General features: G+C 40.4%; 1 protein-coding gene across 8 annotated transcripts in view; it reads right to left on the reverse strand.

The window, feature by feature from the left end:
• The window catches only part of PML (promyelocytic leukemia), a 39,570-nt gene extending 24,115 nt beyond the window's left edge, over window positions 1-15,455 (reverse strand). For 3 of the 8 annotated variants that reach the window (XM_025040398.1, XM_006922639.3, XM_025040399.1), the window contains exons 1-2: window positions 15,206-15,450; window positions 13,076-13,542 (exon numbers count right to left, since the gene is read on the reverse strand). In XM_025040398.1, the coding sequence (XP_024896166.1) occupies window positions 13,076-13,542; window positions 15,206-15,340 (602 nt within the window). In that variant the 5' untranslated portion in view covers window positions 15,341-15,450. Of the gene's footprint in view, window positions 1-13,075; window positions 13,543-15,205 lie in introns of all 8 variants that reach the window. The other 5 variants (XM_025040397.1, XM_025040396.1, XM_025040395.1 and 2 more) reach the window with 4 other exon arrangements.
• Window positions 15,456-16,161: the final 706 nt, after the last annotated feature.

Genomic DNA, 16,161 nt, shown 5'->3' on the forward strand with positions numbered 1-16,161 from the left:
GTAGCTCTAAAAAGCAAAATGACAGTTTTGCTACTCCACCAAAGTGAAAGTTCCTCAGAATACTCAAAGGGATGAACTAAAACACTGCAGAATTATTAAGAAGTTACGCAGCCAGACTGGCTAGATTATACCAGAATTAAGAGAAGAAAATAGCCTAATTCTATCCCAGCAAAGCAAATGAAAAGAAATATGGGAAAAAATTTCCATGCTCCCATTCACGACAGCAATTTTTAAGTGCTAAAACAAACAAACAACCCCTCCCCCCAAAACCCTAGACATAATCCTAACGAGAAATATGGAAGGACTTATATGGCAAAAAGGACAAAACCCTCCAGAAAAAGTCTAAAAGGCAGAAAAGTGTAACAAGGTCCCAATTGGAGAGACTAAATATTATAATATTAATTCTCCTCAAGTTCATATAAAGGGTTAAAGCAATTTTAGTTTAATTACAAATGAGATTTTGAAACTTAACCCACTGATTCTGAATTTCACATGACAAAATAAATGGAGCAAACAGCTAGGCAATTTCTGAAAAATCAGTGTGAGGAAAGGGCATTTTCTCTGCCAGATAACACATTACAGAACTCCCATTATTAAAGAGTGGTACTAGTCTAAGAGTCAAGAGGAAGATCAGCAGAATAGACTAGATAGTCCTGAAATAGGCCCTGGCATCTACAAAAATGTATGTTCTATATAATAAAGAAAGCATCCCAAAGTAATGGACGTTGAAGGGGTTTTCAACAATTGGAATCAGGAAAAATGGCTACGGGGTTGGGGGAGGATCGAGTAAGAGCTTTGCTTTGTATAACACTCCAAGATACATTTCTGATGGCTCACAGAGTTAAATGTGAAGATAACACCATATCTATTTACTCTCATAATAGTAAAGACTCTAAAACCACTGAAGAAACGGAAGAAATCATATAATCAACAGATGCGACTACCTAAAAATTCAAAACTATATACATTTTAGAAAGACATTCATGACTTCCTAGTATAAGAAAAGAAAGTTGCGAGATACTAAGTGTTGTTCATTTTGTTTTAGATGGTTATAGAGATAGCAAGGAGGAAAGGAAACCGTTTGAACTGATAGGAGTTACCTCTTTCTCTTTCTCTTTCTCTCCTTCCCTATTTACACCTATTTAGATTTTCCAAAAATTTCCATAAACAATTCTAAGCAAAGGAGTTTGGCCTTTAAGTAGGAGGTAATGGGAAACCCTCAAAGAACATCCCATCTTGAAATTACCACAAAGCTCTGTCTCTTCTTCCCTGAGATATACTGTTTCACTTACACCTTTATGAGTGTTCAGTGAATTGACTATGATGCTAATATTTTAACAGAAGCCCCAGCATGTTTCCTGGGTTCTTAATCTCCCCATCCGAAAGCTGTGTCTGTCTAAACCTCCAGGCCAGAGGCTCCCTGATGGCAGAAAGGGTATGGGTTCTAGAGGTGGACAGATGTAGGCCTGAATCTGAGTTCTTCCAATTCCTACCTATGAAGCTTTGAGTAAGTACTTTCTCTCTCTGAGCCTTAATGTTCCCATCTATAAAATAGAGATAAGGATGCCTCTCACAGACAATTGCAAGGACAAAGGTGGGCTGGTATAAGTGAAGTGACCAGCACAGTACGCATTGGACGTACTGGAGCCATCAAAGAAGGAGCATTAACGACACATGTACACATGGATAGCCCCGCTGACAGTAAGGACACATCACCACTAAATGTGGTCCCTGGGCTGTTCCCTTCCCACTATGGACAGGCCACCCCAGTCCAGCCACTCCTCTTGCTAGGACCAAAGCAGCATGCCGCTTCTGCTGTTCTAGTAAACAGGTAGCTAAGAAATGCAGGAGGCAAAAAGTCTATAAATATAGGACCAGTGGAGGAGAGCTGGCCCTACAGCAGGACTCCAGGGCGGGGCCTGGCTTGCCGGAATGGCAACCGAAAAACTCTCCACTTTACCACCACTCCCACCCCAACGAGTGTGACTAGGAACTTTCACTTTGGTGGAGTAGCAAAACTCAAATAGTTAGCTAGAGGAAATTTAAAGGAATCGATCTGTCATTTACACAGTAGTATGAATGCATTTAATCAGACTGATCTCTTGTTTACCTCCTGGGTGACACAGTTGAGGAAACAAGATTTCTGAAGCCAGGAGATGAGATGAACATAGTACACTATGGATATGCCAGCCCTGCGTCTTGGGAGCAGGGACCCGCATTGAAGAATGGGGAAGGAAAAGCACAAAGTTTTTCATCCTCGTTCTTGGGTATGGGGCCAGTGTAAGACAATAGTGTGAAACAGACAAAGCTTCTTCCTCTCAACCTTTCTTTGCTGCTTCTCTTCTAGTATCTTCCTATCTGAGCCCTCAGGTTCTCTGGTCTCAGCCACCACCTTCCCAACCAACAAATAATTGGAGGAAGGGATATTAATAGGAATAATGCTTTCACTATCTTTAAGTACCTCAGGCTCTACAATTACAATCAATGCTTTCCACTGCCACCAAGATGCTATTTTTAAAATGTAATTATTGTCATATGCTGAGATGATTGCAATGATGCCCCTCAGAATAACAATTGGAATACTATCAAGTGCAAGACATTTTTAAAGCATCAATGTAAGTTATATGTTAGTAAAAGAGATTCAATTTTTGGAACAGTAGATCGCTTGAGGAAATTCATTGAGTTTTATAATAACGCACTACAGTTATATATACTGTATATACAGTTATATATACAGTATTGAATATTAGTGAACTTTAGTGCAACATAAATTTACAAGCCAGTAAATGTTGCAAGATAATAATACAAAGTTTATCATATAGATAAGTACAGTGATTATCAAGTTATTTAAATTCGATCTACTTTCAGTAAATGAAATGGCAAGAGATGAAAATAGCTAAACAATCAATTGAGTAAAACCATGAATAAGAAAAATATTTGATATTTAAGGTCACAACAATTTAATACTATATTAGTTAAGTTACGTGGTATAAACAGGCAGTTCTACTTAGCTGGACCAACTCTAAGATCTCTGGTAGACAAATCCAAATTGCAAAATATGCCCAAGCAAGAATTTGTTAGAAAATTCAATGACTAAAGTTAATAATTAAATGTTAATAGAATCTTGTGACATAGAAAACAGGCAGTAAATCCTATGTGATGCAAACAATTTTGATATTCTCAAGTATTTTTATAAAAATGTGTATAAAATGATTTTATGTAGCTTTGAATGTATACTGTGGTTCTGATCTTTGTAATTCATTCAATAGTCATTAAATAAGTTCCCCCAAATTGTAGTAATATTGTTGAGATTATTAACCTGAAAAACCTAAAAATAATGAATTAAAAATTGCAATACTAATGGTAATAGAGCAAAAAGAGAAAAATGAGGGGGAAGAAAGAAGAGGAATCATGTAAGAAAATTTCATGGAAATAAACAGAATTTTTAGATTGAAGGATCATACCGGGTTCCAAAATAATGTGATACAAAAAGTTCAACACCAAGACAGCTTGGTTAAATTAATAAGCTTCAAGAATGAAAACTATATTTAGACATCAAGACAGAAAAAGCAAATAAATTGGGCTTCAGACCTCTCCTCAGGAACATTCGATGTTAGAGGACAAACAATACAAACTTCTAAAAGAAAGAGGGTGACCCAGGTATATTGTACTCAGCCAATATGTCATGCAAATACAAGAGCAACTGACAGATGTTCTTAACATCGAGAGACTCTCGGAATTCATAACATAGAAGTCTTTCTGGGAAATAAACAAACAAAAATCCTGATTGAGGATATCTATCTAAGAGCTGAATCAAAATAAAGAATCTGTGAAAAGTGACATCAAAGTAAATGGACCAGTGCAGTCCATTGAAGCCATTGTGACATGGAAACAAGACTAGGAATACGGTAGTGGACCATCCTGATCTTTCATAGCAGAGGCTCAGTTACTACTGCCTAAAATGGAGGCATTTCATTAAAAGCAAACAATGATGATTCTTAATCTCAGAGAGATCTTTTAGGAAAATATTTTAGGATGAAGAAATATTTCTTTGAAGCTTAGCAGATCCAATTTTACGTTTCTTTCTCTCCCATTAAAGTCAAGGAAAAGTAAATTTAAACATTGCTTAAATAGAATGCTTTCTTTTAATAGTATAATTCTAAGGGGAAATACACTTCAAGTTCTAAACAAGTGACTTAATAGAATCCCTTTTTTACAGCTCAGCACAGTCGTTAGTTAAGGATTGCCTGAATGCAGAGGCCAAGCAGTAGCAGGAAAGGAGCACAGTCTGCAGTTAGGAAACGTATCCTGTCTGGCTCTGGCTCACATGAGCTCTCCTGTTTGGGTTAGTTCCCATCAGCGCTCTGGCCTCTCACCTCATTTATAGAAGGGGAACAGTTATGTCTTCCTCAATAATCTTACAGGAGGGTGTGGAACTTAAGATAATAGCACAGGAAAACCATCTCAAAAAATAGGAACATGATCTATTGTGTTAGTGCGAGGTTGAATCCAACTAGACAGCCCATTCTCTGACCATATTGGAAGAGGGAAGCTTCCTATTGGAAATGGGCGCCTAGGCACCAAGGGGTCAGGGAGCTTCACTTGAGGCTGGCTTCAAACCTGTTCCCTGAACTTTGATTTCTGCTCCACTGCATTCCATACACCTGGAATCTTTCTTCTTCTTTGTTTTCACTTGCAGTGGTTGCTGGAGACTTTTCCAAGACATATGGAAGACACATTTCTCTTCCTTTTTGTAACCATGCAGAATTGGACTTCCCCTTTAGGGAGCCATCCGCTCCCTGTTCTCAGCTCATGAGCTTCAGGGTGTCACGTGACTCAGGCTCAAGTCAACCTGGGTATCCCCCAGCAGCCTCAGAGAACCTTTTATGGATGGGAACCTGATCCAGTCAGATACACACTGAGACTTGGCTTGGAATTCTGGAAAAAGATTCTCACTCTCTCCCATTGGCTTTGAGGGTGAGAGTGTGTAGTAACCTCTGGAGCTGCTGCAATCATTTTGCAGCCAAGAGGAAGAAATCCTTCTGTGAAAGGAGCTGACAGAGAAGATAGTCAGGTCACAATAGAGAAAGTAGGTCCTGGTGACACAATTTCAGTATCTAATAAGGTTAGGTCAGAGGCTAGCTCCACATCTATTCACTTATGTAAGCCATTCATTTGTTGTTTTTTTGTTTGTTTGTTTTGCTTAAGCCACTAACTAAAAATTTGTCACTAATTTATATATTTGTTTTAGTTAAAACTCATACACACAAACACCTAAGGTCATGGTATAGCTCAAATGTCAACTCTTTCATCAAGATTTCCCTGATCCTCCCAAGTAAACACAACTTTACCCTCCTTAAAACTGCTCCAGCACTTTATCTGGCCGAGTCTTCTGATACCTATGGCTCCCTGCCATGGGACATAGGGATGTGCATACCCACAACTTACCTGTAGACAGAAACCCTCCACAAATTAGAACTTCAAAGACAGGGATTCTTATTCTCCCAGTAATAGCGATCATTATACTGGGCATGAAATAAATGCTCAATAAACAGTTGTTCAATGGCTGGCTGGAGAGATGGATGAATGTGGTTCCAAATAGTTTAATCTTATGAGTTAGGAATCAATGACAAAAGCCTGTTAATTTCAAGTCTTGTTATCAAAAATTCTTCTCAAATGTCCAAAGCCTCTACCCCTGAGCAGAAAAACCCACTCTTTATAGCTGGAGAAAGCAGAGATCAGACTTCCGAATTAAGGCAGGGACACTAACCTTAACCCTGATCTTGGTTTCGGTTACTTTAAATTTCTTGCTTCTTTCTCCAAAACACAGAAGGGCACTGGGAGTGGGGACGGGGGCGGGGAATCCCTTTTACCCACGTATTATCCAACCAAATCTACCTTTGAACACCGCCCCCCCAAAAACACCCCCTGCCCAATTAAAGGAAAAGCAGTTGCTCCTGGCTCTGAAACAAAGTCTCATGGTTAGGTTCACAGAAAAACTTGAAAATGGGTAATGTGACTGTGCCCTAACTTGCAGCAGCAGCCGCTTCTGCCCATGTAATGCTCCTTGGAGGCCAACATTCAATCCCAGGGAGATCACCGATCCCCAATAAGACACAATTTACTGATAACTTCATAGAGGGTACCAAGAGGGCACTGGGAAAGGCCGGGACGAGGACGCCAGCCAGATACCTAGGATACAGACTTTCAGAAGGGCAAGGGAGCTCCTTAGAGTTTGCACCCTTGGTATCTGGCTTTCCTCCCCCAGCCCTGACCCTAAGTGGGCCCATCGGGATCTGTCTTTTCTATTTGCTCTTTAGCCAACAGACTTTCCCTTCCTTGCCACCAGCTTTGCCATTGCATGTTGTCCTTCTCTGCCCTGAAACCCTCCCCTGGGCTGCCCAGTGTGCCTCTCCCCTGTGTGTTGCCTATTATTCCAACTTCTGGTCTTGGGAACTCTTTTCCCAGTTTATGATCTCATCAAACCTCTCAAACTTGATTAATAAGTCTTTTGTTTTCTCTACTCAAATATAATTCAAGATCTCTCTGGCTATAAGCTTTGATGGCCCTGAATCAATTCCTCCACCCCATCCGCCCAAACATGGGTCTCAGCTACACCTGCATCCCAGACCCATATTACTCTCAGGTGGGTTGGGACTCCCTGGCATCCCTTTCACAAATAATAGAAAGGTTGGCAGCCACCTTGACCTCTAGGTCAGGTAGGACCTGGCAGTGTGAGACTTCGGCCTTCTCCCTATCCCTCCATCTTTGCATTCTTGCAGTCCTCACCCGCACCTGCACCATGGCCTTAGTTTCCCAATGGGGCTCCCTTTTCTCTGGTCCAGATTCTTTCCTTCAGATTCTGTTGAGTACATATACCCAAAAGCATGGCGGTAAATCTCAAATTCTTTATGGAATGGGGTGAAATATAAATAAGCATGTAGCCAAAGAAACAAATACTAGTCTCCCTGCTCCCAAATTTGCCCACTTCAATCACAGTAGCACAGTGCAGAGAGGATCTTATCCCACTCTGCTTCACATCCATCAATGAGTTTCCAACAGAACCCCCATAGGGTACCAGTGCGTTCTATAGCAGGGGTCCCTAACCTCTGGGCCACACAGCAGGAGATGAGCAGCAGGTGAGCAAGCAAAGCTTCCTCAGTATTTGCAGCGCTCCCCAGTACTAGCATCATCACCTCAGCTCCACCTCAGATCACAAAGCTTCCTCAGTATTTGCAGCCGCTCCCCAGTACTAGCATCATCGCCTCAGCTCCACCTCAGATCAGGCATTAGATTCTCATAGGAGCACTGGTCCCTGGTGCCAAAAAGGTTGGGGACCACTCCTTATAGGTTATTCACTGGTAAAACAAGAGTAAATTACGCGAGAAAGGAGCAAGCTGAGAACATTCTATGTCCTGGAAATTGTAGGATAGAGTCCTAACTCCTCCAAGCCTACCTCATCTGTTCCCAGCTCACTCTTCCAGCCCCTGACTTCACATATACCCTTTACTTGCAGTTCCTGAAATGCAGCAGACTTAATAATGCCTCTTTGTACACGTACATGTACACACACACACACACACACACACACACACACACACACACACATATACACACACACCTCTCCATGCCCTTTTTCCTTCCTTACATGACAGGCTGTGACACCCTCTTGGAAGTGCCTTCCCCAGCTGATATGGCCTAGGCAGGTGGCCTTTTCTGAGATCATTTGCCTTTGTGTCTGCCTGTTTTCTGCCCTTAAATTAAGCACACACCAGATGTCAGCCCTGTGCCAAATAGGGATACTGGCAAGGTAAAATGCAAGATAGAGGACAGTATGATAAGGGTAGCTATGAAAGCACAGAGTGACAACAGTGAGCAGGTTTCCTGACGGCACTCTGCAGCCTTGATTGTTAATTATGGATCTGGTTCCTCCACCAAACTGTGACCTCAACGAGGGCCAGGGCTGTATCTGTTCATATTTATAACCTATCACCTAGCAGAGGGCCTGTCACACAGTAGGAACATGGACTCCACAGTCATGGTGATCAAATGCCAGTGGCCCCAGGGCAGACACTCACAGGCTAGGTTCTAAGTGTAAAGCCACCTCTGGTACTGCTCTTCAACATGTGTCCTAAAGCAGATCAATGTCAAAGGATAGAGTGGTTTACTATTGAAGAAAGGTATAGGTTATTTATGACATTAAAGTTTTGTACAGAAAAAACAAGTTGAGTTTTTTCAGGAACCACTGGTAAATTATAAAATGATGTGAATTGTGAGTGTGTGTATGATTTTTAAACAATAAGGTCAAGTTTTTTTAAGCCATTTGTCATGCTTTCTTGACTGGAATCCTGCCCTCTCGCTGGCTGGAGCAGCCTTGCCCATTGCACCTGGAGAGAAATCCATCCCTGACCCCCAAACTGCAGGTGGGACCACTTGTAAGCTACTACCATCTGGGGGAGCAGCCCCAACGTCACTGCAGGGGTAGGAGGTGGAAACTGGTTTACACAACTGCTAAAAGCCCATCATCAACGACTAAAACTATACAACCTAGATGTCAGCATTTAAATGTGAGCAGAGGACACAGAACAAGAGGGCCTATAAAGAGAATCAGCAGCAAAAATGGCATCCAAACTGACTCTCAGTTCACACTAAAATAAGAGTAATATAGGAAACATAAAACTTCTAAAAATCCTAAGTTTGTTTTTCAGGGAGATGTACATCCATAGAGAAAACGAGAACAGGCTGACAAGAAAAAGCATCCTGAGACCATGAACCTTTTTCTGGCAATAGAAAAACATGATTGCTGAGAAAAACAAAACAAAACAAAACTTATCATAGGTAGTAAACAGTAGAAAGGAGTCTCCTGAGGGGGAAAAAAAGAGTTGGTGAATAGAAAATCAATTCAAGGAACTCTCTGAGAATCCGGAATAACAAAATGAAGTAACAGAATTAATGAAAAAAGGATAAAACATGTAAAAGATGGATTTGGAGTTCAATTTCCATGTAACAATAGTTCTAATAAGAAAAAAAAAAAAGCAAATAAAGTGAAATCAATACATTAAAAAAGCCTAAGACCATATCTTTGAGCTGAGAAAGATTTGATCAACAATGACATGGAGGATCATTGAAAAAAAAGATATCTGATATAGCCCGATTAATCATTTCAAGAAAAAAAAATTATATAAAATCCTTAGCTAATGAAAACTGATTATGCACAAAGAAAAAATAATTAGATAATAACTGAATTTCTCATCTGCAACACTGGAGGTCAGAAATTCAGGAAGCAGTGTTTATACATTCCAAGATTAAGTGATTGTGACCCTAGAATTTTATACCTAGCTAAACTTTTCTTTGTGTGTGACAGCAAAAGGATATGCAAGTTAAGACACTTATGGCCTCATAAAGTAAACTTTCTGAAAAATAAACAATTACTTAAGGTATTCCAGCTACATGGAAAATTAATCACATTAAATAATTCAGGAAAGGGGAAGATATGCTATAGAAAAAATTATTATGAGCAATGAAACCAATTAAAATCTAAGATTATGAATAACAAGGAGGTTATGTGATTGTGACACTTAATAACTGTTAACAAAGGATGCTTAGAATAGAAAAGGCATAAAAATTTGGTAATCTAGAACTAAAATGTCATGTCATTTCAACTAAATCAGGGCATGGGAAGGGAAACGGGAAAATAAAAAGTATGCTAAACACTCTACCTTATCTGCAAGAAGAGTAATAATCTACTCTTGATAAATGTACACACGCACACACACACAAATATGTTCTAGTATGTGCTAAAAATTTAAACAAGAGTAGAGATATAGATGAGATATAATTATATATAGGTGTGTATATATATAAATGTGTGTGTGTACTTTATAAAGAATGCACATTTTTTAAAAGTCCTACAAGTATATTCTTCCAAGGAATATGCTAGGCCTCAAGGAAAACCTCAAAATAGTCTCAGATATAGAACTCCTACATATTAACTAACTGGACTGTAGAAATTAACACCAAATATAGAAACCAAATATTACAAGCCACTTAAAAAGGAAATATTAATATCAGTAAGACATATAAGGAAAGACCAAAAGCTAGTACTTAGAAAAGATCACTGAAATAACCACAAATATATAATATTAGAAATAAAAAAAGGAGATATAATTACAGGTATAGAGATGTTTAAATTATGAAAGGTAACTCAGGATGAACTGGAAAAATGTTCCAGAAAATCTGAGTCAAGATCCAAACCAGACCAATACCATGGAAAAAAAATCTATTCTTCAAAAAAGGCACCATTCTTAGTTTTTCAAGAAACCGCTAAAGGCTTAATTGCTTAGTTCCCTAAATTGTTCTAGAGCATAGAAAGGATAAGAATAGCAAGATTTTAACATTTATTGAGTACTTAATATATGCTTGGCACTATGCTAAATAATTTATATATATTATCATTTTCAAAAATGGAAAGCTTCCAAATTCATTGAAAAAGAGTGTTATAAAATGGATAAGAAAAGTTGACAAAGAAATCACACATACTCATAAAAATTGATCACATCTATAAATACAGATAATAGCCTAAATAAAATGTTACTAAATAGAATGTAGTTATGAATTAAAATAATAGTATATCATGACCAAATAGAGCTTTTTTTTCTCCTGGGAATTAAAAAAAATGGTTCAATACAAAGAAACCTATTAATATAATTCATCATACTAAAAGGTGAAAGAATACCTTCATAGAGTCCAAAAGAACACCCATTCCTGAGTGTTTAAAAATATTTTTATTTGTTAAAAGCTAAACAAAAACAAAATCACAACAAAACTCTTAGTAAACTAGAAATGGGAGGCAACTTTCCTAATGTGATTTTTAAAGTTACCTAAGGAAGTTAATAATATACATCATACTAAACAAGAAATCCTAAGAAACTTTTTCATGAAAGACAGAACAAGATAAAGTTGCTTTTTCTAACCACTATTATTCAATACTGGTCTGGCCTATGAAACAAAGCCACAAAGAGTAATGTGTATAAATATTATAAAGAAAAATGTTTTTATTATTTGCAGATGGTATGATTATTTATCTAGAAAATCCAAAAGAATCAATTAGAAAACTTACTAGAATAAAAGCGTTCAATAAGATGATTAGATATAATTAATGTACATAAATTAAGAGCATTAGTGAATGCTAATGATAATTAAAAATTATAATGGAAAAAATCCCATTCACAATATTATTAAGTATTCTAAATTTAACTAAAGTTCAAGATGTATATAAATAAAACTTTAAAATCCAAAAGCTATAACCAGAGATGAAGCCAATTCTCCCCCAAATTTTGCAATTTCAATCAAAATCCCAATGAATATGTAAGTTCTGAAACTACATCAACTGTAAATGCACAAGAAAAGCAAAATTATTTTTGAAGAATGGGAACTTGTCCAATCAAATATAAAGCTACAGAACTCCTAATAGCAGTTAAGAATTAGCAGAGTAATAGCCAGATCATTGGCACAGAACAGAGATTTACAAACATACCCATGACTACTCGGGCATTTAGTACATGATAAAAAGGGCATTTCAGCTCAAGGCAAGAGTAGACCAAATAAAAGTTGAGAGAACTGACTTTCCATTTGGGGAGAAAAATAAAGCAAAGGTTTCTACCTTTCATATACCACAAACAAAAATAAATGCCATTAGAATTAAAGATTTAATTATAAAAACAAAACCATGAAATTACTAAAATAGAATATAAGAAAATATTTTTAACATTGGCACAGGAAAAATTCTTTCTTAGGATGATCAAAGTCAGACACCATAAGGGAAGAGATTGATAGATTAGATTACATAAAACTAAAAACTTAAACATAATGTTAAAAGAGGTATTGTGTTTGCACTGTAAGTTAGTCTCTTATAATTAAAGAAGGAAGAATGGGGGGAAGGTAAAGGACATAAACAAGCAATTCGCACATGAAGAAAAAGTGGTAAAAAAACATATGAAAAGCTGCTCAACCTTAAAAATAAGCAAAGAAATCCAAATTCAAATGATAATATTTGCAGTTGAAGAATCTGGGGGAAATGCATTCAGTAGTGCAGGTGGTAAATCTCCAAGCAGGAAGCAAGCTACACTTAGTTTAGCAGAAATGCAGTTCTGGGTGTCCCCAACAGGCAAACAATATCTTCACTTTGCAAGCAGATCCACAAGAACAAGTACCAAAAGATTCTTAAACAAGCAATCTTTGCGGGGGAGGGTCCCAAAGTTCACATAGGTATGCTACTTTTTTGGCTAAAAGGGGTAAAAATAAGACTTCAAAAGACTACATATTCCTATCTGTGTATAAATTCACAAAGAAGTTCTGGTAACATTCAAAACTAGTGACAATGGTTATCTGGATGGGGGAAAGAGAAGTGGTAGGAATTAGGCACATGACTAGAGAGGAATGGAGACTTGCCCTCTCTTTATAAATTTGGTTCTAATATTTTGAACTATATAAATGTATTATTTATTTTAAAATGAATTAAAATCTTGTGTTGTTTAATAAAAGTAATGATATCTGCAGTTGATTGTTTTTTTTCCACGTATACATTCCCAGATAACAAGGTGTTACAGTTTTGACTTTCCAGACAGAAACTACCAGCATCTCATCCTAGAATCCAGCTAGCTATACCGAGATCCCATTGCAGCACTTACGGAAAATTCCACTACAAGGCTTTCTGAAGGGCAGTTTGGAAAACATGTATCAAAATGTAAAAATTTCATATCCCTTAAACCAGCAATGGGATTTCTAAAAATGTATCCTAAATGAATTATTGAATAGGGTGCAAAGATGATTCTGCAGCATTATCTACTATAGGGGGAAATCGGGAACTCTTACAACTCACTCGTTGGGACAGCGTAAATTGTGGTCATCGCCACAGATGCTGCCGGTCCGCGGACCACATTTTGAGTTGCAAGGCTCTAGAAGATCCTTGTCCCACGTTCTCAGCTTTGTGATTCTTTGGTTTTCTGCTCCCCGCACCTTCTACCTGGCTCTTAAATGCGCCACCCCACCCACCCCTACCAGCCCTCTGGCTCACCTAGTCAGGGTAGGGCTGCGGTGGTTGGGGTTGGAGCAGAAGATGTTGTTGGACTTGCGCTTGCCGTCCAGGAACTCGCGCACAGACTGACCGCGGAGCTCTGTCAGGGGCCGGACTTCATGCTTGACGAACCACTGGTGGGCCTCGAAGCACTTTGAGCAGATGAGCTGCTCGCATTCGAAGCACCAGAAGTCGGCCGGCTCTTTGCAGCGGGTGCAAGTCGCCCCTGGGTCAACGATCTGCCGGTACACCGACAGGCGCTGCTGCAGACTCTGGAAGAAGATGTTATCCAGGGCCGGCGCATCAGCGCCTTGGGGCCAGGGCGCCTGGCAAATAGGGCATTGCGTGCTCTGCGCCTCCAGGCATCCTGAACACAGCGTGTGCAGACAAGGCAGCAGCTTAGGGCACTTGGCTTCTGCCTTGCAGCCCTGGCAGCACAGGAACTGGAACTCCTCCTCGGTGGCCTGCTGGGAGACGGGGTGGGGGTGGGGAGGAATTGAGCTCTGAAGTCCCAGGAATCCCCAACAACCCGACACCCGCCCAACGGCTGGCAGCTGGAATGGAACTTCATATTCCATTCTAGGCAGTCATTGGATGATGCAAAACCCGGGCTTATCAGTACGCCAATTTCCAATTTACTCAAGCCTCCCTCCTCTCATCCCACAATTTATTCCAGCATCTACTTCCCATCAGACTCGGTACCAAGTCCTGAGATAAAAGAATATATAGGATACATCCCTGCCTTCAGGGAACTCGGGTTAGAACTCAGTTGATACATTATCAACCTCATGTAAAGGGCTTAACACAGTTTGGTGGTTCTTCAAAAAGTTAAACATAGAACTACCATATGATCCATCAATTTCACTCCTAGATACATACCCAAAAGAACTGAAAACACTGACCCAAAAACCAAAGCGTCCATCAGCAGACGAATGGGTAAACAAAATGTGGTATATACATACAATGAAATATTATTCAGCCTTAAAATGGAAGGACATTCTGATATGTGCTACAATATGAATGAAACTTGAGGTCATAATGAAACTTATGCTAAATAAACTCAGTTAATACAGATGCGAAAGGACAAATATTGTATGATTCCACTCATATGAAATAGCTAGAGTACACAAATTCACAGAGATAGAAAGTAGATTAGCGATTACCAGGAACTGAGAAAGGGAAGAATAAGGAGCTATTGCTTAAAGGGTACAGAGTTTCTGTTTGCAGTGATAAAAAGTATTTCCAGAAATAGATCATGGTGAGGGTTACAAAACATTGTTAATATACTTAATGCCACTGAACCATACACTTACAAATTGTTAAATGGTAGGTCTTTTGTTGTGTATAGTTTACCACAATGTTAAAATGCAAAAAAAGTGTTTAACACAGTACCTGGCACGTGAAAAGTGCTCATAAACGTTAACAAGTAGTATTTGTTGTAGTTATACAAATAATGCAAATTACTGCAATCTGGTGTTATTTGTGCTTTCAAAAGGGCGGGGGAGAACACAGAGCAAGTGATCTAAGTAGTTCCTTTGAGGGTGGGAGGCTGGGGGCTTGTCCAGAAGATTAAGGCAAAGTTTCCAGGAGGAAAACCTAATAAAGCTCCTTGGTGATGGGGGTTGGGCGGGGAGGGTGTTCCAAGAGAAGTATCCGGAAGGCTTCCTAGAGGAGAAACGGCAGGAGCTGTGAGGCCTTAACTGATACACCTCTCTAATCCAGGCCAGTTTCCCATTCTGGTCTGGGACTTGGGTTTTATTTTTTTTTTCCACACGTGGGGCATGTCCCTGACTCCAGAAGGGGGCAGTAGGGCTACTTCTACCTCCACTCTCCCTAATCTGTGGGCCTCCGTTAGAACAGGGCAAAGAGGCAAGTCGCCTGGGCGTGGGTGGGAGATTCCGGTCCTAGGTGCCACTGGAGTGGAGAATCGCAGCCCAGAGAGGCTCCCCTAACTCACCCTGGTCCCTATTCTACTCTCTCATTCACCTACTGGAGCAAATAGGGTCAGGGTCCTAGGAGGTCTGGTCTTCCCTATGCGTACTTGGCCAAGTTCCCTCTCCCTTCTCACCTCTCTCTCCACCACAGCAAATCGACAAAGCCTAAACCCCATCTGCCCAAACCCAGTCGTACCTCGGTGAGACTGTGTCCAGGGCTGGGCTGGTGGTCTTCGGAGAGCGACTCTGGGTGAGGCATGGTGGGCGTGTGGGGCAGTGCGGAGTCCTGCTTGGGCTCCAAGGATCCGGCGGGTGCAGGCTCCTGCTGCATGAACCCCAGCGCAGTTTCGATTTTCGGTTTTGATCTGTGGGGCGGGGAGGAGAGGTCGAACGAGAATTGTGCGTTAGAGGGCTGAGTCTTCGGAGCTGTCCGAGAGGGGTGGTGCCCGCTCAGGGCCAGCCTCCCGGAGGAAGTGAGACAGAGGCTGGGGGCGGATCTAGGGGGCGGAGAGGCTGAGCCTGAGGGCCAAGCGGGTGAGAAAGGAGAGGGATAAGAGTAGACGCACAGCTGGCCTGGGGGTATTGGGATGGTGGCAGAGTTAACCTGGGGGAGGGGAAGGGGGCAGCCCCTGCCCTCGGCTTTGAACCATTCATCAGCTCATAGTGACACAGCTTTGTACCGCACCGCATCTGGAAGCTGAGAGCACAGAAGTGAGCCAGGCCTGCTTTGAAAGAACCTCAGATCTAGTAGAAGAGCAGGCCCCCAAACAGAGATTTTCACATTGTATTGAGACTGGCTAGAAAAGAAATCCCTCCGCTGGGAATTGGAATGGTGGGAATTCACCAGAGATTCAGAGATTAGGTACTTTAAACAGAGAGAACAGCATGTGCAAAGGCATAGAGGGTTGAAACACGAGAGTCTGTTTAGAAAGTAGTTTTGGTTATTTTCTGATTTAAGAGGGGGCCCATGAGCTATGTCTGCCCGGGAGTAGGCTGGGGCAAGATCGTAGCTAAGGAGGTGGACACATTTTGTTTAGAAACCAGGAATAACTGTGATCCATTGTGCATGCTGGAAAGGCCACTCTGACAACCTAGGAGCAGGTGGCCTGGTCTAAGACACTGGCTGTGGGATGCAAGTAGGAACCTGAGTCA

Source organism: Pteropus alecto, unplaced genomic scaffold (assembly GCF_000325575.1).
Source record: "Pteropus alecto unplaced genomic scaffold, ASM32557v1 scaffold38, whole genome shotgun sequence".
NCBI classification, from domain to species: domain Eukaryota; kingdom Metazoa; phylum Chordata; class Mammalia; order Chiroptera; family Pteropodidae; genus Pteropus; species Pteropus alecto.